The sequence below is a fragment of the Cottoperca gobio genome, chromosome 6 (assembly GCF_900634415.1).
Source record: "Cottoperca gobio chromosome 6, fCotGob3.1, whole genome shotgun sequence".
NCBI lineage: Eukaryota > Metazoa > Chordata > Actinopteri > Perciformes > Bovichtidae > Cottoperca > Cottoperca gobio.
In genome coordinates this window covers 16,350,267-16,372,930 of record NC_041360.1, presented here as the reverse complement: position 1 = coordinate 16,372,930, position 22,664 = coordinate 16,350,267, and the positions used below count along the sequence as shown (strand labels likewise).

The 22,664-nt window shown below is 40.7% G+C and overlaps 2 protein-coding genes across 4 annotated transcripts; both read left to right on the top strand.

The window, feature by feature from the left end:
- Positions 1-6,286: 6,286 nt before the first annotated feature.
- tpm1 (tropomyosin 1 (alpha)) lies at positions 6,287-16,995 on the top strand. Of its 2 annotated transcripts, XM_029434796.1 has the most exons (10): positions 6,291-6,524; positions 7,180-7,305; positions 10,415-10,548; positions 10,906-11,023; positions 11,740-11,810; positions 12,625-12,700; positions 12,903-12,965; positions 13,089-13,158; positions 13,764-13,842; positions 14,726-15,034. In XM_029434796.1, exons 1-10 carry the CDS (start codon positions 6,411-6,413, stop codon positions 14,727-14,729), a joined length of 855 nt encoding a protein of 284 aa, XP_029290656.1. In that variant the 5' UTR covers positions 6,291-6,410; the 3' UTR covers positions 14,730-15,034. The 2 variants fall into 2 exon arrangements, with proteins under 2 accessions (XP_029290657.1, XP_029290656.1); XM_029434797.1 differs by lacking the exons at positions 13,764-13,842; positions 14,726-15,034 and adding an exon at positions 16,609-16,995 and having other exon boundaries at positions 6,287-6,524.
- A 1,465-nt stretch (positions 16,996-18,460) lies between these two features.
- Positions 18,461-21,701, top strand: lactb (lactamase, beta). Of its 2 annotated transcripts, none has more exons than XM_029434012.1 (6): positions 18,461-18,945; positions 19,070-19,136; positions 19,738-19,928; positions 20,016-20,313; positions 20,399-20,564; positions 20,758-21,701. In XM_029434012.1, exons 1-6 carry the CDS (start codon positions 18,580-18,582, stop codon positions 21,281-21,283), a joined length of 1,614 nt encoding a protein of 537 aa, XP_029289872.1. In that variant the 5' UTR covers positions 18,461-18,579; the 3' UTR covers positions 21,284-21,701. The 2 variants fall into 2 exon arrangements, with proteins under 2 accessions (XP_029289872.1, XP_029289873.1); XM_029434013.1 differs by having other exon boundaries at positions 18,464-18,933; positions 20,758-21,700.
- The last annotated feature ends 963 nt before the right edge of the window (positions 21,702-22,664 follow it).

The window sequence follows — 22,664 nt, the reverse complement described above, 5'->3', positions numbered from 1 at the left end:
AAACAAGTTAAAACTAGCTCAACCACATATAACAGTCCAATTCTGAGTACTCATTGATGAAATCTAACAATGTAATATATATTAATATCTAAGTTACAAGAGCGATTTATACTTTTACGTTTGAGACATCAAGTACATTTTGCTGATAATACTTCTGTACTTTCACTTTAAATGCAGGACTTCTTTTTACGTTAATGTATTGGTATGTTTGCTTTACTAAAGAATCTGAATACTTCCTCCACCTCTGGTCTTTCCCATGCTTTTGATAGTAGAGATGTGTTCTTTAGGCAGTCTCGGAGCTTAATTACCCTCTCATCGTACTCTATATTGTTATCTCAGACATCCAAGCCCTCTTGGCAGCAACTAACACCAGACCACACCAGATGGATGTCTATTTATTCTCACGTCTCTGCACTCAGACAGTTGTTTTATTACTGACTTTGCACAACTATTGTATCTAGCTCCCTCGCTGTGTGGTGAGTCTGATCCTGACCGGAAAACAGTCACGGCATCTGATCAAACGCGGGGCTGAAGGCAGGCTTTGGTATAAGAATGCAGGTGCCGCAGAGCTGTGGGTTCCTGTGGCATTCCTCACTGCAGAGAAACCACTGTGACCCAGTCATAGTGAACGTAGCCTGCAAACTTTCAAACAGCCACTCAAAACCACACTGGAATGTCTCATCACCATAGCTTCTCACACACGCTCCACATTATGGTTTTTCTTCAGCCAAGCTCTGGTCATTTTGCGGTTTGAAGTTCATATACTCGTAAACTTGATATGAGCCTTCACTTTCTCTTTCAGATTTAGAAAACTGGACTTTTTGTTTGGCAAAAATGGAAATTATAAAGGTTTTCATGATGAGTATTCTCGCTCAAGGAGAGCTTAGATTGTTGTTAAGAGAAGATGTAATAAGTTTGTAGTCACACAAATAAAGAAAGGGAAACTAACACACTACCATAGAAGTCCAGCATCCTCCTCCTCTTGCCATTGTTTCATTTCTCTGCGCCAGAGGTTTCTGACAGGACTGTAACAGGGAGAACAGTGGCTGAGCTGGAAGTGCATACCAAGAAGTTTTATAGCCCTGTGGAATGGAAAGAAATATCGAGTGCGTCTTTGGACCTCACAAAAAGCCCCCGCAATTTAGCCCTCTCCTCTGTCTCCTCTACCTCGCTTACACCAGAGAGCCCATATATGGACACATATATGAAAGATTCTCTCTCTGTGCGCAAACACGGAAACTTCTAGCCCTGTGACATGAGGGGCAAAAGATTGGAGACAAATATTTAAATAGGGCTATCAACAAGATGCTGTGCAGCTGTGGACTAAGATACAAAAGAGCAAGCAACAATTATTATAATGTAAGAGGATCTCAACAAGAACAAAGCAAAGGACAGTGAGCATTTAAGAAGAAACTGCCTCTGATCCCTGAAGGAAAACCTTCTGAGGATGCTGTGGAAAGAATCTCTTATCTGGAACTGGGAGAAGTTCAAGCTGCCTGTAAACAATCATTATCCCCATTTCCCCTGTTGCCCTTTACTGTGTACAAATAAACACAACGGAAGTGCAAAAAGTGTTGTTTTCCTAAATTGAAGGCAGATTTGTATTGCAGAATGTCAGACAAATTCACTTTTCTCTTCCAGTACTCATGCTATGACATGTCTGGCATTTTGGAGAATTTAATTTTACACAAGGATTCTAGCATTGGCATACCGCATGAGTTTGAAATGAATCGTAACAGTTCCCCCCGAATGCTTTCTCTCCTCCCCTCTTTTAGTCTAAGCTGACTGAGCAGCATCAGATATGGCTGACATTCTTGCCTCTCTGTGTGTCCCCATCTGTAGAGGGGGAACACAAACAAACAGTCTGGGAGGAGCCCTGCCGAGGCCACAAATATTCCTCCATTATGACTTTGCAGCGCTGGAAGCCATTTGGTATTTTTACACCATATATTTTTCTCTCAATATGTCGTAGCTGCTTGCATAGTGTCCTTGAGGCTTACCTGCACACTTTATTCTCTTAAACTTGGAAAATTACATCTAAACCTCAATTTTGACCAATGCATCTGTACAAGAAATCTGTCCAATCATGGGGATTTCTAAAAAACAATGTAAGACTACAAAGTATGTTTTCTATTCCTGGCCTGTAGGAGTTTTATTACAGCTCTTTAAAGTCTGAGTGATGACACATCCTTTCATTTCACAGCAGCTAGTTGTGCTGTAGCAGAATCTTGGCACGAGAAGAATGCTACCCATCTTCAATGGAGCACCTGCAGATGAAATATTTGACCTTCATACCTCAGGAATTTGACTCAAATTATCACGTACGGTCGTTGTAAAAATCATGAATTGCGAGTAGCTTATACAGCACTCTCAGGTTTCGTACACTAAACAACATTTTTAATGGACTTATAACTGACTGAAGGACATCTATTGTTTGATTCACACCTTTAATGTGGGATTTAACACCACGCAGAACTGCACAAGTCAAAGTGTCACAGCCTTATTGCAACTATTCATCAAGAAGAACACTGTGGCAGTCTCTGGTTGTGGTTAGACGTCCACCTGTGTTCTCTGACCAGTTTGAGTCTTATGACTATCAGTATATGTCAGAGGAACATTACTGTGAATAAATCCAGCGGCAGTAGGCCATGGACTGGGCTTGGGTTACAGCTTAGGTTGCACACCCTCTCTCCCGTTTTGCTATGCAAAATAATTATGCCCGTGCATGGAGCTATCTAATCCCAGGGGTAGGGTCCGCTAGAGCAAAGGAGTTCTCTATATATATCTGGACGATGTCTGCAGAAATCTTCAGATGGCATTTGACAAGGAGCCTGCCAACTCTTCACTTGGTGGCTGTTCACTCAACATGGAGGGACAGCTCCCCTCAATATACTCCTTTGCGGTTCTGTGTCAGTTGCAATCATTAGAAAATAACCACACACTTGTCAGAATACTATAGCAGCACACTAAATGACAACACTTTGGTAAAGAGCAAGTATTTAAAGCTTTTGTTTTCTAGCAAAATGCCATGAGAGAACTTTAAATGTCTCTCCCGAGGGACTTCTTATGCAAACATGATTTCAGGAACAACAGCCAAGCTCCTCCCTGAGCAGTGATTGAGGTGAACCGGACATTCCATATACATAGTTGGTTGTCACTGTAGACCTAACAGATTAACCAATACTGTGTCACCGTATTAGAATTAAAGCTCTTGAAAAGCTGTTGTGTCACTTAAATTGGCAGGAGGACAAACTGCACTTACACCTCAAGACCACAAAGGGACAGAGTTGAAAATCTGAGCGTTTAGGGGCTCTTAGGTCTCAGTTGTCGATACCCTGAATATCCGTGTGAAATTTAGTTATTTGACACCGTATCTGCCCCCTTTTTTTTTGTTGCCCTCTTTGAATCTATATATACTCATTTTAAATCTATAAATACTTGTGGCACCAGAGATGTCTTGTGTTTTAAAGTGATTATATGTACTATCATTTTTACAAACTTGTTAATAACCATAAAGAAATCTCACATGGTTGGAAAATAAAGATAATGATAGCATATGTGAATATGAAATCTACTCAATGCCGCACCTGTTTCACTCAGCTGTCTGGATCAGGATATAGAAACGTTCAAGATTCCAAAAATACAGATAATCTCAGATCTGTCCATTAAATGGGCAACTGTCTGATGGCAAGTCTGTTTTTGTATACTGTATGTTGCAAGGAACAAATTCCTCATCCAGTGAAGTCAGACTACATCCTCTCAGCTGTTTGTCACCTCTGAGGATGAATATTGAGAAGATTCTTGTGCTTTTTTGAATGAGCTCATGCAATCACTGTTTTCAGCACAAACAGAGCCTTCTGAGGACAATAAGAATACAATCACAAACGTTTTTTTCCTCAGAATTCGTGTTGTTGTTCCATATTAGATTAGATATAATGAGTTTTCATGTTTCAAATGCTAAATGTAAATGTTAGGACTTATGTTTTTCAGATGCTTTCATCAGCTGTTCTGGTAGGAGGCATTAAATATTTTTAAAAACGTTGTTATTGCTGTTGTAATTACTCGCATAGTGTAGTCAAACACTATGCTTTATACCTTTAATTGTCCAATGTAACTCAGAACAAAGTAGCTTTTCAATAACGTCTGGACAGAATGATTTGTGACTACTTTCATGAAAGCAAGAGTATTGGGCCCTGGGATATTTTTACTGTGCCAATATGTTAAAGGAAACATCCTAATGGAGCTTGTCTTCATTCCCAGAATGCCACAGCAAATCCAGCATTCCATCACAAACCTCCCCTGAGTCTATTAAGTGAAAAGGCTGTTTAAGATAATTAAGATCAAATTGCAACTCAAGATTAAAACCAGCACTACTGTCAACGGTAAGGACATTACGAAGACAAGTCATTCTGGAGATATTAAACAGGACAAGAGTGTAAAATACTCTAAGCAACACAACTATAAGTTTAATAAAGCATATTTTATTTGTTGAATCTACATGTTTGAAGTACCCGATGAACATACATGCACACTATAAACATTACACAAAGGGACTTTCTTTTAATACTGAGAGCCGTGTCTGTGCAGCATCAGCCTCCAAAGCGTCATACAGTTATTGGGGTTATATCATTTTGTCACCTATATCAATGTTGAAAAAAATTAAAAGGCCGTTTGCTTACATGTGATGCTAAAACCACACGTATGACCTCAGACTGATTCTGATCCAGAGCGAGAGAACAGCAGGCAGAAATAAGGCCTGATCTGTGACCAGCATTTTTCATTGCCATTCACAATTATACAAAGTCCAGTCTATTGGAACATGAGCTGGCCCGAAATTATGAAAATAGTTTTTCTATTACTGGCTGACCCCTGAATTACCAGGACAATATCTTAAATTACAGGAAAGCAATTTGATGAGAAAAATGGAAACACTTTCTCCAAGACAATTTCCTCCCGTGGGAGATAATAAAGTAACCTTAACTATGACTGATATTGCTCACATTTTGCTATTGAAAGTCTGCCAGTCGAATAGCAATAAAAATCTGTAAAAAGGACCAAAGCCTGAGCAAGACAAGGATATTTTAGGGGACATATCTTGTAGCACTCGACGGTGGACCCTTGGCACGGAGTCAGGGATCGGTATTACGGACGAAGGCAGGTGCATGTAAGAGAAGGAGATCCTAAAAATATCCTTAAGGATCCTTGTGAAGACTAGAAGAAACTTGGTATGTCCTCAGTCACTGCAGTTGTGTGTTTTACTGTTTCAATGGCTCAGTGCATTTATATAATGTTTTAAACATATCAAAAAAGAGATTATTGGATCAAATAATGAACTTATAACAACAGAATAGTGTATGGAATGCAATGTTACACATTCATACCCTTTCTGATTTAAAGCTACTACTAATTGTATTGCATATAAAGGGAAATATTCTTCCTTGGGACTTTATAATGCAGTTAACAGTACCAAAATGTCAAGTCAATTAGCGGTTGAGCTGCTGTAATTGAGGTAGGCCCATAAAACCCATCCTGCCTGGCTGGTGCTGGATGCTGTGCTGCCTCTCTCAAATGGCACATCAACAAATTACAGGGAGGATATCCGATACATTATCAGGTAAACACTTCCCTCTCTTGAGCCCCCCAGACTGTGAACAATGCCACTAGGGCTTGCTGGGCTTATCGAAAGCATCTCCACTCAAACAGCACACTTGCCTTGAGCTACTACAACCTATCCCAGAGGAACACATGTTACACCTACCCACACAAACACTCACACACAGTTGTCAACAGTCTGTTATTGCAGCTGCCTGTTGTCCCACTCCCAGCCTGTTACAGGAAAATCAGACACACATGAACAGGAGAATACTGTCCCTATAAAAGCAGAAAAAGATCATTTACATGAAAACCAAACATGTCCTAGATTCCAACACTGTAAATTGAACAAACAAAAAAGAATACCCCTAGTACCACGTGTGTTGCCACAGTGGTAAGAAAAGAAAAAGAAATAATGTATACAATGTGCTCATCCAGTGAGCTTCATCTACATCTTCTCCATGAATTTAATGGCTTCTGTAAGATTACCATTAGGAAGCCTTTCCGTGTGAGCTGCCTGCTTGTCCATCACACCCCATATAAAGGCGTATCAAAAGTCAAATGTTTAGGAGCAACGAATCGCGGAGCAGGGCCTTAAAAAACGCCCGGGCACCCACACACGCCCCCTCCAAAAAAGTATTGGATGTCCAAAGGAATCCAGTCACCCCCCCTTCAAAGTACATATTTGACAGGGCACAGTCAGGCAGAGCCTGTACTCCAGCTTAGTGTTCAGTAAGGCACAGACGCTCCAGTCTCTCTCCCACTCTTCTTGATTTTCATTCGGATTTTTTGTTGGTGCCGAACAGCAATAAGCAGCCATGGATGCCATCAAGAAGAAGATGCAGATGCTCAAGCTCGACAAGGAGAATGCCTTGGACAGAGCTGAGCAGGCTGAGGGAGACAAGAAAGCAGCAGAGGACAGAAGCAAACAGGTCGGCTGATTTTTTTCTTTTGTGGAAAACGTAAAAGATCCATAGAAAGGCAGGAATACAAGTAGCAATGTAAAGCTGCTGCCCTTTAAATGGACTGCCAATTTAATACGGATTAATTACTTTCATGGAAAATACCAATTATGGAATAATTTAAGTATAACCCATCCTTCTTGATTTTTCGGATTTTGTTATAAACTCAACTGTTTTGGTAGTAAACAGAACATTGTTTTGATAGCCCTATTTAGAAAATGTAAATTCGAGAAAAATATCGTTTGATCATAAATTGAATAATTGCATCTTTAATTCATATTCTGTTTAACTTAATGATGTTTTTATATGCATGTGTAGTTAGAGGACGATATAAGAGAGTTGGAAAAGAAATTGCGCATTACTGAAGACGAAAGAGATAAAGTGTTTGAGGAGTTCCAAACTGCTGAGGAAAAGCTGCTGGCCGCTGAGGAGGTCGCCACCAAGGTATATCATCCTGACGTGCATGAGCTTCCCTAACTTTTCTCCTCTCTTTCCCCTGTCCTGTCCTGTCCTGTTTTCTCCTGTCATGTATTGTATGTCTCTCTGTACGCGCTCTTGCGCCTGTGCGCGTTCACGCAACTCCTCGCTGATCACCTCTGAAACTTGGCACTGAAACCCGCCTCAGCTTGAGGACGATTTGGTAGCTCTGCAGAAGAAGCTGAAGGGAACTGAGGATGAGTTGGACAAGTACTCTGAGGCTCTTAAAGACGCCCAGGAGAAACTTGAGTTGGCTGAGAAGAAAGCCGCCGATGTAAGTAAGGAAGGGGTTCACAATGGCACCATTCCTGCACCACGCTTCTTCACTTTTATTCTTTCAGCACTGAATGTGGCAAACGACAAAGTGACAAACTTGATCATCATAGTCCGAATGGACTTTTTGATCAGATGTCCAATTATTGTTGAACTGTCGCTTTATGTTTAAGGATCACTTACAAGTCTGCCCAAAGAAAATCAGATTGGCTGTTTAACTTAAATACTAATTCATTATAAATACATTTAATCCATAAAATAACTCATAACAATTATATTATATAATCCTATTGTGTTTTCCCGCCTATGTGGTTACAGTCCTACAGGTTTTAGGCTGAATAAGTCTTTTTCAGAGTGCACAGTGAAGTAACCTTATGCGTCTAGTCTTCCTAAGAGCAAGCGCCTGGATAAATATAGCCCACTGCTTTATATGGTCAAGATAGAGCTCACAACTGCAGGCTGCGCTCTTTGCTTACCACAGGGGAAAAACACTGTTTCCAATCAAAAGACTCCAGGAAGTGTACCAATTTAAAAAACATAATAATCAACAGAAAACTTAAATAGACGATCCTTTTAAATAGTTTTCCCTTTTTGGACAAATACACGAAAGGAAACCTTGTAAATAATTTAAAATGTATCCAGTTTAAAGGTCGCGACCTGCTTAGGAGAAAATACACTTTAGGTTCTCGTAAACTTTCTTTTCACGATAAACAATCCCGTAACTGACCGAGTCAGTGTGACTGTCTGGTTCAGCAGACACTTCGTTAACAGGAGTCAATTAGGGGAATCAATTTGGAATGTGGCTTATAAGTGGCCTCCAGGATAACCCTTTGTAATAATCCTTTAATTGGATTCCTCCGGGGAGTTAGGCACTACTGTGACTACTTTATAGTGGAGTGGGTTTTAGTCTGTCACATTTGATGCTGTATTTTATTCCATATAGGCCTATATACTGCTGTAGTTTTTTCCTTAATATTTATATAGGGAGCTTTAAGTATGGCTGTAGTGCTCAAAAGGGTGGAACTACTACTTAGTTTTTTATGGCCCTTTTTACCCCTTTCATATTCTTGGAGAGTTTTGCTGTGATATTCGCAAAGTCTAAAACGTAGTCTGTAATTACTGTATTCAGTGCAGACTTGCTGAATGGCCTGTAGTCTGCTGTATTTTACTGCCTTTTGTAATACTCCCAGTTGACCCGCAGAGGGCGCTGTGGCTCCGTTAGTTACAGTGCATTGACTGGGTGTGTTCTTGTCATTAAAAATGCATTGTTACTTTGCATCAATTCAATTATACATTTTATTATTTTATCGGATAATGCAGCAGGCTTTTACAATGTAAAGCTTTGCACGACAATTCAGAATAATTATTTTGTAGGTCTATTTTGAAATTAGCGGTACTTCCTGGACAAATGCATTGCAGTGCGCGTCTCCACAAAGCTTGCGCACAGTCCAAGCCTGTGTTCACGCAGCTTTCAGCAGCACAATCAAGGACGTCATCTCGCTCCTTGACAATTTCTCGGAAATTGTGCAGCAGCTCATTAGTGGAGTCTCTTTTCGTAAACAATGGCTGGAACTACATCGCTGGAGGCAGTCAAACGAAAGATCAAATATTTGCAAGATCAGGCAGACAATGCTGAAGAGAAAGCCGAGAGATTACAGAAGGAGTTGCTTGCGGAGAGGAAAACCAGGGAACAAGTAAGCATGTTTAACGCGTGCAGCCAGACAGGAGCTGCTTATCAAACGCTAAATTACCCATCCTCCTCTCGTAGCCTTTTGCCTGTGTATGTGTGTTGCACTGAATTGATACACAGTGAGATAGCGGGATTTGTCTTGATACACCCCAGTGAGTGCTGCAAACTGAGCTTTACATGGCTCCACGCAGAGGCACCACAGAGTAGCTTCTACTGAAGGTTTTCATAGCCTGCTGTTCCGGGCTAAGCGTTTATAATTGGTAACGTTAGGCCGCCGATGCCCAGGTCAAAGCAGTTGAACAACCGTGGCACACAGTATCACTGTATCGCTTCATATCTCTACTGTGTTTCGCTTGCATCCCCAATGATGCACTTTGCTGTTAAGGGTCCCATTCAACCTGATTTCCAGTTACTTCCGGTTATTCTATTCTGCAGGCATGCCAGCCTCAGGTTAAACATTTGAATGAATTATTTTCAGCAAACAGGAAGTCACAACTAAACTGTAGCAACGTATAAGGTGCGCTGTGAGTTTAATGCTCTTTGACTTGCCCATATAAGGACAATAAGTGTACACAGCTACACAAGAGTGAGTTCCCTCCGTGCGTACATAGCGGCAGTTATCGAGACGGGAAATAAATCTTTATGCTAGGGCTTATAGCAGTCTGAGCCTTTCTCAGGCTGGCAGATTCTAATTTATGTTAATCAACAGTGAGGTGTTGAAAGCAATGCTTCAGTATTTATAGGTTATTAGTAACTTCCTCCTTGTTACTTCACAACCTCAGATGCACTTTGGTCCACCTTTGGACTGCACACTCAGCAAGTCTCATACCTGCCGAACAGAAAAGCATAAAGTAGCGACAGGTTTGGATAATCATAGAAAAGGTTTGCTTTTTTCAAAGTCCCTAAATGCACAGTACATTTTCTCCAAATATACCACATAATTTAACCTATTAGACATTAAACATGTTGCAAATGTGACCAGTTAAATTACACTTAAATGTCTCCTACAGTTATGAACTATCCAGGGAGTTTCCTCTGTGGTTGTAGGTGTACCATGTGAGCAGTCATTCCCAGTTTAATTGTCTCCCTTTGACTTGAGCCTTGTTAATGTTCTCTCACGGGCCTGTAGTAATGAGGCAGGGTATTGAACCTTCCGTCCACTTGGGACATTGCTATCATTATACATAGTCAATGAGGAGCACAGGCAAGACTCCTGGGAAGGCTTTTCCCAACAGGTGGCATACAGAAACACTTTTGAACACCACTAAACCTGTCCCCTCCAAAAAACAAATCAAATTCACCTCCAACTGTTAATTCTTTGGGCCGACGTGTATGTGTGCAATTGTGTGATTTCCAGGTTGTTTTGTTAAAGAGGTCGACCTCCAAGTGTTCTCCTGACATGCTTCTCTTCTCTCCGTAGGCTGAGTCAGATGTCGCTTCCCTTAACAGACGTATCCAGCTGGTTGAGGAGGAGTTGGATCGTGCTCAGGAGCGTCTTGCTACTGCCCTGACCAAGCTGGAGGAGGCTGAGAAGGCTGCTGATGAGAGCGAGAGGTGGGTTCTTATGCGCAGCGCAGACTCGGTCCCCTGATCTCTGCCAGTTCACGCTCTCGCTGCAGAGACCAGGTGGCAGGGCTGTGTTTCCATCCCTTTTGTATGGGGTACAAGCAGAGCCTCTGTGCTGGACGTCACACTAGCTGTGTTTAGATAGTGCTGTCATTTCCTAACGTCCCCAAAATTCTGTATTTTCTCCCTCTTTCATGTCAGATAACACTTAGCTATTATCCTTTTTAGAATGTTAAATTAAAGAATTACCGTGCACAACAAATGCGTCTCCTCAGAGAGACTGTAGGCTATCAGGTGTCAGCTCCTGATTTCTAACATCCCTCGGCTGTTTGTTCCCTCACACAGAGGCATGAAGGTCATTGAGAACAGGGCCATGAAGGACGAGGAAAAGATGGAGCTGCAGGAGATCCAGCTCAAAGAGGCCAAGCACATCGCTGAGGAGGCTGACCGCAAATATGAGGAGGCGAGTCTTTCCGCCACTGGCAGCCACCCCAGTAGACTTCTGCAACATCAGACACACAGTTGCTCATTTAGTGCAATCAGTAATTCTGTGACTCGCTTGTTACAGTTATTGATAATTTCCAGGATATTTGTTTAATAATATAAGACTTTATTCATTTATTTGTCAACATCTATAACTCCTGTGGGCACCCATAAGTTAGAGGCTGGTGTACAGACTGATAATGAATGACAACATAGTAAAACACAATGGCAATCAGTGGTGAAATGTAACTAAGTACATTTACTCAAGTACTTTACCGAAGTACACATTTGAGGTACTTGTTCTTTACTTTAGTATATTAATTGTACGTTATTTTATACTTCTACTTCACTACATACATACGCAATTAGAGCTGAAACTAGTAGATTACTCGATTTAGTTGATATTTGTAATTGAGTATTTTTTTTACGGAAATGTATTAGTACTTAAAGGGGCCTCCACCACAAGTAGTTGTAATAATAAAGAATGTGTCTTAATAGAAGTTACAATTATTGACAAATACTTAACATTAATAAACATTACATGTTCATATCATGCTTAACCAGGGTGGTTAAAGTGTGACCAAGTGTAGTTTAATCACATTAGAACATTAAACGTTCACTTAAACCACATCCCAGTTGTGTCACAGTCATCAAGCATTTGTTGAGTTGTAACACTTTGTTGTGCTGCACTTAAAGGTGGCCCGTAAGCTGGTCATCATTGAGGGAGACCTGGAACGTGCAGAGGAGCGCGCTGAGCTGAATGAGAGGTAAGAGGTTTCCCCTTTACCTGCACTTAATCTGCACTTGCTCGTACACTGGCATTTCAACATTTGGAGCCGTGAGCACTAATGCACAAAGTATCACACTTGTATCCAATTGAACAGTGTTTCCTGTGTTCTTACTGTGTGTGTGTGTGCTGATTATTTGCATGCTCGCCATGGTTTGAATGGTTTTGGCTTGCACACATACGCCGTGCCCACTAACAGACGGGTTCGGAGAGCGGATGAGGAGCTAAGGGTTTTGGAGCAAAGCATGAAATCACTAAACGCCTCAGTCACTAAGGTACTGCAAACAAAAACTAACACGAACACTTGTGTCTTTGATGAGTGGCTCTTCCCACTTTCATTCACTCTGCGCAGCGAACCCTCTGCTTTGCTTGCTGTGGCTGTTCTTTTCTTTTATGCTCTTTTCTTCTGTGTATATTAGAAGATTTCACGCCTCCTAACATGGCAGAGACTGTGCAAGAATAACACCTCACATTTACCAGAAGCATGATATTTAGATGTAGCATAAACCAATTTATTGATTTGATTGTTACCCACTACTCTTTGAGTGATCACTGCTATTCTCACATTCCTGCTCTGTTAAGGCACGTTTAAGGTACTTGGGGTTCCCTCCCCCTTACATCCCTGTAGTTCTTATTTATCTTGTGTTCTTTCTTTCTTTCTTTCTTTCTTTCTTTCTTTCTTTCCTCCCACCTGTTTTGTGTCCTCCTCTGGTTCTGTCCACCCTCACTTCCCTCCTTTCCTCCACCCCCCTCTCTTCTTTTCACAACTTTATTCCCTCATCGTAAAAAACCAGCAAATGCTCTGAGCTTGAGGAAGAGTTGAAAACTGTGACCAACAACCTGAAGTCACTGGAGGCCCAGGCTGAGAAGGTAAGTTCGACCTTCTGGCCGAGTGCATGCTGTCAAACCCCCTGAGCAGAAGAGCCTTGGGAGCCAAATATATTCAATTCAGTTATATTTCATAATCCATATCTGTAAGAAATGTATTAACATGTGTCTGAATGCACTAGAACATTCAGAGTTTGACTCCATGTCCATATGTTTGACTCCTATCATTGTTTTTGTCCCACAGTACTCACAGAAGGAGGACAAATACGAGGAGGAGATCAAGGTCCTCACCGACAAGCTCAAGGAGGTAAAGTTTCACAAGGCCTTATCTGGGGTTGCAGGCTGAGTCCAGGGTAATTTACACAAGACACAGGTGCTGTGTCACATTTTGACTGTTGGACTAACTCGTAAATCTTTCTCTGTAACACAGGCTGAGACTCGTGCTGAGTTCGCTGAGAGATCTGTAGCCAAGCTTGAGAAGACCATTGATGACTTGGAAGGTATGATTTCCCCCCCCCTCTCCCCAGAAAGCTACTCTGGTTATTTTGAAACGGTTATTGTTTCACTGATGCTATTTGGGCTTAAAAAAAAGCTCAGTGTTTAAAAAACACTTAAGCTTATTTTTTGCTTTGCTTATAAACTCTCTTTCTGCTTCCTTGGCTCTTTTTTAAGACGGCATCATACTTTTGTTGTGGTGACTCGTATCGATGATCTATTACATTTAGTTGTTTTAGAGTGGAACGAATGGCTTTGTTGTTTATCTTAGATATCAGGCCGAAATGTTGACTTAGTGTTCAAGGAGTTGTAGTGAGGCCTAAGGGCAGAGAGTGCAATATATGGTTCATTCATTCATTCATGGCGCTGAGGGACTTTCTCTGACTTTTATTGCATTTCCATTCTATCATTTTCTGGTGTAACTTTGTTTTCCTCTTTTTTCCCCCCGTTTTCAATTTTTCTTTTCTGTCACCTCTTCCTCTCTCTTCTTCTCTCTCTCTCTCTCTCTCTCTCTCGTCAATGTTCTGGATGCTTCACCCTTCATCTCCTTGCCATATGCTTCTTCACCTTTGCCCCCTTCCCCTCCGCTGCACTCCTGGCCCACCAATAGATGAGTTGTATGCCCAGAAACTGAAGTACAAGGCCATCAGTGAGGAGCTGGACCACGCCCTCAACGACATGACTTCCATGTAATTGTCAACTTGCTGCGCCTGCTCGTTCCGCCGCCACACTCTCTCGCCCTGCACCTCTCTTCCTTATACACCAGCTACCTCACCTTTTATCTTCTCCCTTTTATATTTACTTCTACCAATAATGACTAGTACATCTAACCCTTGTATCTGTTCCTACACTTAAAATGGTTATGCAGCTATGTTTTCATATAGTCTTAAAGTTTAATATCTTAAAGCAGACATTGTGCTATTCCGTGTCTGTAATTGAACTTTCAATAATTACAACTCCCTCTAAGTGGTTTCCCCCTTCGCACTTCTTTTATTAGTGTGGTTTGAAAATGCTGTGAACTGGACTGAAATAATGTTATGCATTGTTGATTTTGTCAGTCTATGCATTTGTATAGTTTAGACATTTAAAACATATTCCTGATATTTTCACACACTGTTTTGACATTCTAAGCAATGCATGCAAGTTGCCTATTGAAATGTTGTCCACTGTTTTACGATAACATTTCAACAAACCCGATTCTAACTCCTCTGAGTGCTTCGTCTGTCCTCTTCTGCTAACATGGTCTACTTCTGTCCAGAAGAAAGGCCCCCTGTCTGTTTTTGTGAGATTAACTGTCACAGTTTAGCACTACTGCGGTTGAGCCCCCAGTTCTGCTGTTCGTTGTGTGGTCCGGCGCCGCTCCTCGTGTTTTAACAGAACGGTAATCGGAGGGAGGAGTTGGTCCGAACTCCAGTTTGTGTTTGTCCGTGTTTGCTACCTCACAATGCTTTGCCATTGTGGTTTTGTAGTGTAGTGCCGTGACTCCTGTGCTTGTGGTGCGCACGCATCTCAAAGACCCGTAGGTCCCACGACAACCCCCCTGGTTCACTGTACTTCTTCTCTCCCACACAGATAAATATTTTACACCTCATCAAAGACTCCTCCTGCCGGCTGAGCGGCATCTGTCTGCTCTTTCAAGCCACCTCTCTCTTTCCCCATCCCTTTCTGTCTTTCTTTCCTTTCCTCCTCATGTTTTCATCCTCATGTCAAAGTTTATTGCATCCCATCACTTGTACAGAATCCTAGAATCTTTCTGCATTGTGTAAAAAATAAACGTCCTTCCTTCTATGTAAGCTGTATCTCTTTACTCTGTCCTCTTTTTTTCTTTTCTTTTTAATGTATTGATTTACACGGGGCTCTAATAAAACCAGGAAGCCTTGATTTTATGTTATGTTTGTCATTCTGTTTCTGTATCTCGACTGACCATTGGTTGAGTTCTACCCTGCTTTTCTTAATTCTTGTTCTATTTATTTTTCTTCAAATATTGGCTGAGATATATAAGGAATATCACAGTAGCGCCATGAGCACAGAAACCTAGAACTACAGATGCTCAGACGCTGAGCCAAGTTGTCTTCTCTCTTAGTACTCGAGACTGATGCATGCAAGCGCTTTTCAATATTTAGTACTGTGACACAAGGAGCTGACTGGAAAGATTTGGGAATGGTAGGGAAGCAGTTTTGGAATTGTGTAGTGACGTAGAGGAAAGGGTGTAACAGTGGAGTCCAGTATGTAAGATTTGTTGAGCCTCATCTGGTTGCTGGAAAAATTGGAAGAAACTGCTATCAGTGATTATGAGACATTTGGTTTTGTATGATACACGGTATCCTGTCATATATTTGAATAAATATACAATCACAAATTCTGAGTCTTTTCATTAAAGTCGTTCGCATAACTTCAGACGCATAGAAAAATAAGCAGAAGTGAGCGATGTTCTGGTGTTTTGCTGCGTCATAATAGTTGGGCCACATCCCTAAACTCGCAGTGAGCAGTTTATCCAGTTCTGATGTTGATCCGCCATATGATAAGATGCACTTGATGGAGAATGTTGTGACCCAAAATGGCAGACAAAGTTCAGTATTCATTACTTTTTTTGCATTTTGTACACTATCCAGTTTTTAAAAGATTTTATTTTAAGATGCCTTTAACCTTTCTGGGTTGAATCTGCTCATCCTCTGTTTTCACTCTACACACTGTCCTGCCTTGCTTTACCTGCTGCCAACAACAATCTAAAGAGTGGATTGCCAAACCCTTCTCAAAAACGACATAAAAACACGGATTCATAATGCTATTTAAAGGCTGTTAAGCTACTGTTTTTATAAAGAAAGTCTCTGGTGATCTGTTCTAGAGAAGGTAGGTGTCAACAGGCATTTTCTCTTTCTTATTTCCCTCTGATTTACTGTCCTCTCTCTGTCCTCTCTCTGTTTTTCAACTTGCTTTCTGACTGCAAAGATGGCCTCCACCAGCATCTTCAGAAAAACCGGCTTCTCTCTAATGAACTTCGCGTGGCCTTGAATGAGGACTAAATTGTGTGAATGTTTAGTGTTAAATGTTCGTTTGACAATCTGATCCAGAGCCAGATCCAAAGCTCTTCCGTTTGCATTGTCCACATACGATGCCTGCAGTGTTTGAAATCTGTGTTGCTGTTTGTTGAAATCAGGGATTAACTCAATCATATCATTTTGTAGTCTAGTTTTATAATTTAATACAATCATTTTTTTTATGGATTGTTTGTGTGTTAATAAGAATGTTGCTGTAACCTGTTTGCATGTTGGCTTGCACCTCGTATTATGAGCTTGTTTACTCGATGTGTTTCTGTCAGTGAAGTGTAGGTTTAAATCACTTTAATGACTGACCTGAGCGATGCGGCCAGCTTGATTATTAATGCAAGATAACCAACTGACTAACTTTTGCTGTCTTGTGTGAGATTAAAACCTCTTCATTTGATGTTCTAACAGAGAAACTGTCACAAGCTAAAGAAGAGAACCTCGATATGCACCAGATGCTGGACCAGACTCTAATGGAACTGAATAATTTGTGAAAAGCACGGTCTGACCCCACACGCACTGTGGTTTTGGCTTTTTCTACTTGCACCTTGCTTACATAAACCCCCTCTTCTCGTACCTTGCCCATGGTGGAGAAGAATCAGCCAGATGCTATTCCTATTGCACCGTCCTGCCTTCAGCGGAACTCGATCAAGGAGAAAAGCTAAGGGGAAGAAAAACTTAACCATTCCCAATGAAGAAGCCTAAACTGAGAAACAAGATTGATTTAGCAAGCCAGTTTTTAAATCTTGTAATGGTGTCTGCCTTTTTGCAATCCTTGAGATTTATTTTCTTTTTTTTGACAAGTCATCTGGTGAAATGACATGTGCAAGATTGTTTTTTTTAACATCTGCATTGAAGCTGATCTGGTACATTCCATTCCACCTTGATTATGCACATACCAAAGGACAAAGTGGAGACATTTTGCACTTAGTTAAACCATAACATTATGCACATTTTGAATTCTGTAAGACAAAAAGATACATGATCTCCTCCCAGAATCTTTCCTCACTAGTGTAAGTATACAATGGCTATGCCTGTCAGAATGTATACTGGTGCTACTGTATTGTTAAGCAGTGACCGAAAATGCTTATGCATTACATTCTTATTCTTTAAAACCATAGTTCAAAATTTGTTCATCTTGTCTATAAAGTATGATTTCAGTCATCTGGTTGTGCATTGTTTTAGCATTGTATTAATGTAGATGTCTCCAAGTGTTTATCATATCTGAAATGTACAAATAATAAAAATGAATAAAAGCACGTTTTGAAAGTTTTCTTTGTTTGTGATGCTTTTGTGTCCATCATAGAGGCGACCTACATTAAAGGCCATAATAGATTTTGGGGTGATTGAATAAAACCTGATGCAAAATGAAGGAAAATAAAACATATTTTGTCTTCTCCACAGAGGTGTTTTAAATGTTCCGTTCATTTTGCAGCTTTATTGCATTACCCCTGGCATATTTTTTGCTTGACCCTTAGTTTGACTTTTAGCTTGGGGAAAAACATTGTCATGTGTTTCTTTGGTTCACTGGAGCTCATTAAGTATCACTGGACCATAGCAGTTCAATTTCAGAATAATCAAACCATGTAGCAATGGTGGAAAATCTGTCTTTAGTTGAGTAAAAGTAGCAGCACCATAGTAGATACAAATAAAACACAGACTCTTATATTCAGTGTTGTATTAAACTTGAATCACTGGGTCACATTACATGGAAGTTATATAATAAGACATTTTCATAAAAATATTTAATTCATTAAGGTTTATTGTTTTCACAGGGCAATTCTGGTGCGGCAAAAAAACAAAACCTAGGAGAAAGGCATCGTAAGTACATACAAATGACAACAAAAACACTATCAGCCACAATAAACATATTGTACAATACTGCAGACACTATAAACAACACATAATAGCAAACATTAGAAGCTTTAAAATTCCATTAGAAGAGGTCTGTCCTGTTTTTCCTATGTAGTGATACATTTTGAGTCACTGGGTCGCATTTTAGTGCTTTTCCCCCTAAATATTATTTATAGCGAAATCAGGATTTTTCAGACTAAAATTGAATATTAAAATGTATCAATACACTGGACAACCAGGACACACCTCTTCATATGGGATTCTAGTTATTCTATTTAATATTAGCCTAATATTTCTATATTACTAATATCTCCCACTTCTGTGTCTAAAAATAACTGCTAGACTTACAAAAGTATAATTGTAAGTCCAGGCCTGGGATGATTCCTCCCTCGCTCTAGTTTGTCTGAATCGTGATTTGATTAGTCGGGTCTGGCTCGACGATGCAAACAGGAAGCAAGTTTGTATTAACCCAACTGCAGCTCATCAACAACGAACAGTTATTGCCAACAAAAGGCAAGAGGATCAGCAATGTCACGATTGTTTTTACCAAATCGTTTTTGTGCCAAATGTACCCGAATAACAGCGCGCGGGTCTCCTTTTTTCACACCGCGAGTCAAGCAGCAGCAGTCAGATAAGCTGAATGATTTTATGAAACAGCAAAGACGATATGTCGGAGGGGCAAATACAGAGTTTTTTAAATACAGATCAAAGTCCAGGATTTGGATATGTGGGGTTGGTGTGGGGATTGCTATAGCTGTCGCACTGAAATACCGCGCGGACACAGACAACTGTTCCTGTGATGATAAAGTAAAAGAGACGCAGGAGACTGATCGTTACAGCGATGCCATAAAAGTTAGCAGGGACCTTGTTGAGCGGATCAAGGTAAGGATAGAGGTAGGCATATGAACCGCTTGGTTTTTCACTGACTACTCTCCCTTTGCTCTCTCTTTATATTCCCTGCCTAACCTCAGTGTCACCTATATCAGATCAGTGTTTGTGTCTGTCTATTGTCACTCAGGCGGAGGTCGGGGCTCCAGGCCTGGTGGTTGGGGTCTCTGTGGATGGAGCTCCTGTTTGGAGTGATGGTGGGTTACTGCCACTTTAAAGGCGCTACTTGCAGCATTTAAAAAAAATAATACAATACGAATGTAGCTAGTCTTGTTTGCCCAGTATAATTGTGTAATACATGCTTGTCTAGTGTTAGAATATGTTATAACATGCGCATATCGGATATCAGGCCAATACTGACTCAAATAGCTAGATTGGGTATACTATATACATGTCGCTGCATTAAGTGTAATTCCTTTTTAATTATTAAGATTTTTTGTAATTGTGAGATTTGTATTATTTTAATATTACATACCAATTAAGTACATTTATGTCTATTTATTCATTTGTTTTACAAATTAAGAAAACAATGTTTAAATCAAGCCTGATGTTGCCTTACACATAAAATAATGATCCCAGTCACTTCCACACAGTGAGGCATACAGCTTCATTATTAAACACTGGTATCGGATCATTACTTGGTATCGACCCGATACTCAAAGCCCAGGTATCGGTATCGGGACTGAAAAAGTCAGATCGGTGCATCCCCTATCCCAGTGATAGTTGGTTGCAAAACATGAAATCTTAAACTTATTCCTATGTAAACACATTGACATTGCATTTAAATTCTAAATTCAGGGATCGGTTATGCTGATTTGGAGAATCGTGTGCCATGCAGCCCAGAAACAGTGATGCGAATCGCCAGCATCAGTAAGCCCCTCACATCTGCAGCTGCTGCACGACTGTGTGAGGAGGGGAAACTAGATCTTGATGTCCCCATCCATGAGTATGTCAAAGAATTTCCCCAGAAACAATTTAATGGAGAGGATGTAAGTTACTTGAAGAAAATGTCAAAAAATTCCTATTATACCCAATAATATCATGCTGGTCAACTCACACGCACACATTTATTTCAGGTCACAATAACCCCTCGTATGCTTCTGTCCCACCTGAGTGGTATACGGCACTATGAGAGCGATGCAAAGAAAGTGAAAGAGGACAGGGAGAAAGCTAAGCGTCTCTTGAAGCTAGAAAAGAAAGGGGATGAAAAGAGCTCATTTGAAAACGAAGATAAACCCGAACAAAAAAACAAAGGCAAAGAAGCTCAGAAGAAAAAAGAGTTTGAGCACGAGGAATACTACTTGAAGGTCAACTTTGAAAGCGTCACTCAGGCCTTGGACCTCTTCAAGGATGACCCACTCATTTTCAAACCTGGTAAAGCTCATATCTGCTTTCTAAACCAATCAAATATAATTAACTGTCTTGATGAGGAAGATTGATTATTTTTTACAATGTACAGGCACCACTTTCCTGTACTCCACCCACGCCTTTACCCTGCTCAGTGCTGCTGTGGAGCGAGCTGCTGGACAGCACTTCCTTGACGTCATGATGAACATGTTCCGTGAGCTGGGAATGCTTAATACTGTACCCGATGAGAATGACCCTATTATTTACCACCGCTCCAGGTAATCTATAATGACGTCAATGTCCAGTCATGTCCAAATTACTGTGACAAGTCACAATTGAGTTCAGGGGAGATGTATCTGTAACACCAGAGTAGGACTTTGAACTGTATTTCTTCAAGGTTGTTTTGAGTGCTCAACATGGTAAAAAAAATCCAATAGTGAATCCATGTCAATCGTTGATGCTTCTCCACAGATTTTATCATCTCAACAAGAGAGGACGTGTTGTGAACTGCCCGTACGTAGACAACTCTTACAAGTGGGCAGGAGGTGGTTTCCTTTCCACTGTGGGTGACCTGCTGCTGTTCGGTAATGCTCTGCTCTACAGCTACCAGGTGGCCCACCTGAAGGATACTGAGAGCTCGCTGCCTGGCTTCCTCAAACCAAAAACTGCCATAGATCTGTGGGCACCAGTAGACAGGACAGAGGCCAGCTGGGATAAAGATGGATTGTACGCCCAGGGTTGGCTGGTAGTTGAGAAACTACAGAAATATGGCCAGTGCAGGAAGCGCAGACACTATGTGTCGCACACAGGAGGCGCTGTGGGGGCTAGCAGTGTCCTCCTGGTGTTACCCAGTGAGGAGATAGATGAGCGCCATGGACAGACCCCCCTCCTCCCACAGGGGGTGGTGGTCACCATCATCTCTAACATGCAGTCTGTGGGTCTCAACAGCACAGCACTGAAAATTGCACATGAGTTTGACAAAGCCAGAAGCCTGTAAGAGTAAGTTGTTTACAGACATGTGGCAGTTTATATTTTACTGAAAAGTGTTTCAGATAACCCTAGTATGAAATGTTGATGACTATTGAAATCATTGAACTATTAAAAAAAGTTCATCGGGTGTTTTAGGAAAACATGTATTTGATATACCTTTTTATTTTTAATGAATTTAAAGTAAGACTGAAGTAGACCATTGCAACACTTACAGGGAAGTCAAACTGCCACTAGGTGGAAGCAATTTACTACATTTCTAAGACAAAAAGAAGTCACTAACTTCTGGTATCAAGTTTGTTGGCTTAATACAAAGGTTCATGCATCGCTTCCCTTTTTAAAAGCTGACACATTAATACATGTATTTGTGCATTTGAAAGAAATAAAAACATTTGATTCACAACAGAAAGACGTCTGTTGCTATTTAAAGCAACCAAAGTCTCTACGTCACTTGTCTTGCCTTTTCGGGCCCACCCTGAACAGCTATTTCCTCATAGCAACTTGACATGCTTTGAGGAAAGCCTTGTTGTGTGTTGACCTCATTCTATAGGGTGACATTTTACTCAATGCTGAGCCGACTTTCGATTGTTAAAAATGGACTTTGAGTCCAATCCTGACTTTGTCTTTGAATCTAACAAAACAAGGACAATTCCAGGTTGTAATGCCTGAATTAGTGTGCTGTTAACATAGTTCATTGATGGTGACAATAATGTTAGTGAATAACTAAGCTGTCAGTAGTCCAAATGTAAGTTTTTCTTTCACCGTTGGTTGTTAGCAAGAATACTTGAAGTCCATTAAAATCAAAAGACTAACAAACTATTGGCAATGCAGTCCAACACGTTTTAATTATCTCATAACCTCGCAGATTTGATGCCACTATTTTTAGTATTTGACTCCTGGGATCTCCTGTGTCCCTGTTTTGAAGTTTATGGGGACTGATGAATGGCTTGGGATAGGCTAATTATACAGACTACCACATAGTGTGTCACTAAGTTTGCTGCGTGTGTGAGTGTGTTTCATGTCCAGCTTTGTTAGAGCCTATTTGAGATTTAAAGCTGCAGAGTGAAGACATTTTTGAAAAGTGAGGTCATCCTGACCAGTCCTGGCTGCTTCAAGGGGCAATTATGGTTTAGGGTTAAGATTAAATTTAGGATTAGGTTAAAAATAGGCTAAAGGTTGAGGTTAGTAATGAAGTGCTGGTGCTTAGGGTTACAGGATGGAGAATGACTAGTTCATCACGTTCCATCAGGTTAATCAAGTATACGTGTGCGTGTGTGTGCGTGAGTGTGTGTGTAAACAGAAATCACACAGTCAAATCATTCAGTAGGGTCATTGCATATATTTACACAAGTGCAAAATATTTACTAATAGCATATTGAGCATTACTTGAT

What these genes read in the sequence shown, in the direction of transcription:
- tpm1 (XM_029434797.1), top strand. Translation starts at nt 6,411, where the DNA reads ATGGATGCCATCAAGAAGAAGATGCAGATGCTCAAGCTCGACAAGGAG. An exon ending in CTGACCGCAAATATGAGGAG is followed by an intron (nt 11,024 to 11,739) that starts GCGAGTCTTTCC and finishes CTGCACTTAAAG; the next exon opens with GTGGCCCGTAAGCTGGTCAT. An exon ending in GACCATTGATGACTTGGAAG is followed by an intron (nt 13,159 to 16,608) that starts GTATGATTTCCC and finishes ATGTTCTAACAG; the next exon opens with AGAAACTGTCACAAGCTAAA.
- lactb (XM_029434012.1), top strand. Translation starts at nt 18,580, where the DNA reads ATGTCACGATTGTTTTTACCAAATCGTTTTTGTGCCAAATGTACCCGA. An exon ending in GGATCAAGGTAAGGATAGAG is followed by an intron (nt 18,946 to 19,069) that starts GTAGGCATATGA and finishes ATTGTCACTCAG; the next exon opens with GCGGAGGTCGGGGCTCCAGG. An exon ending in AACAATTTAATGGAGAGGAT is followed by an intron (nt 19,929 to 20,015) that starts GTAAGTTACTTG and finishes CATTTATTTCAG; the next exon opens with GTCACAATAACCCCTCGTAT.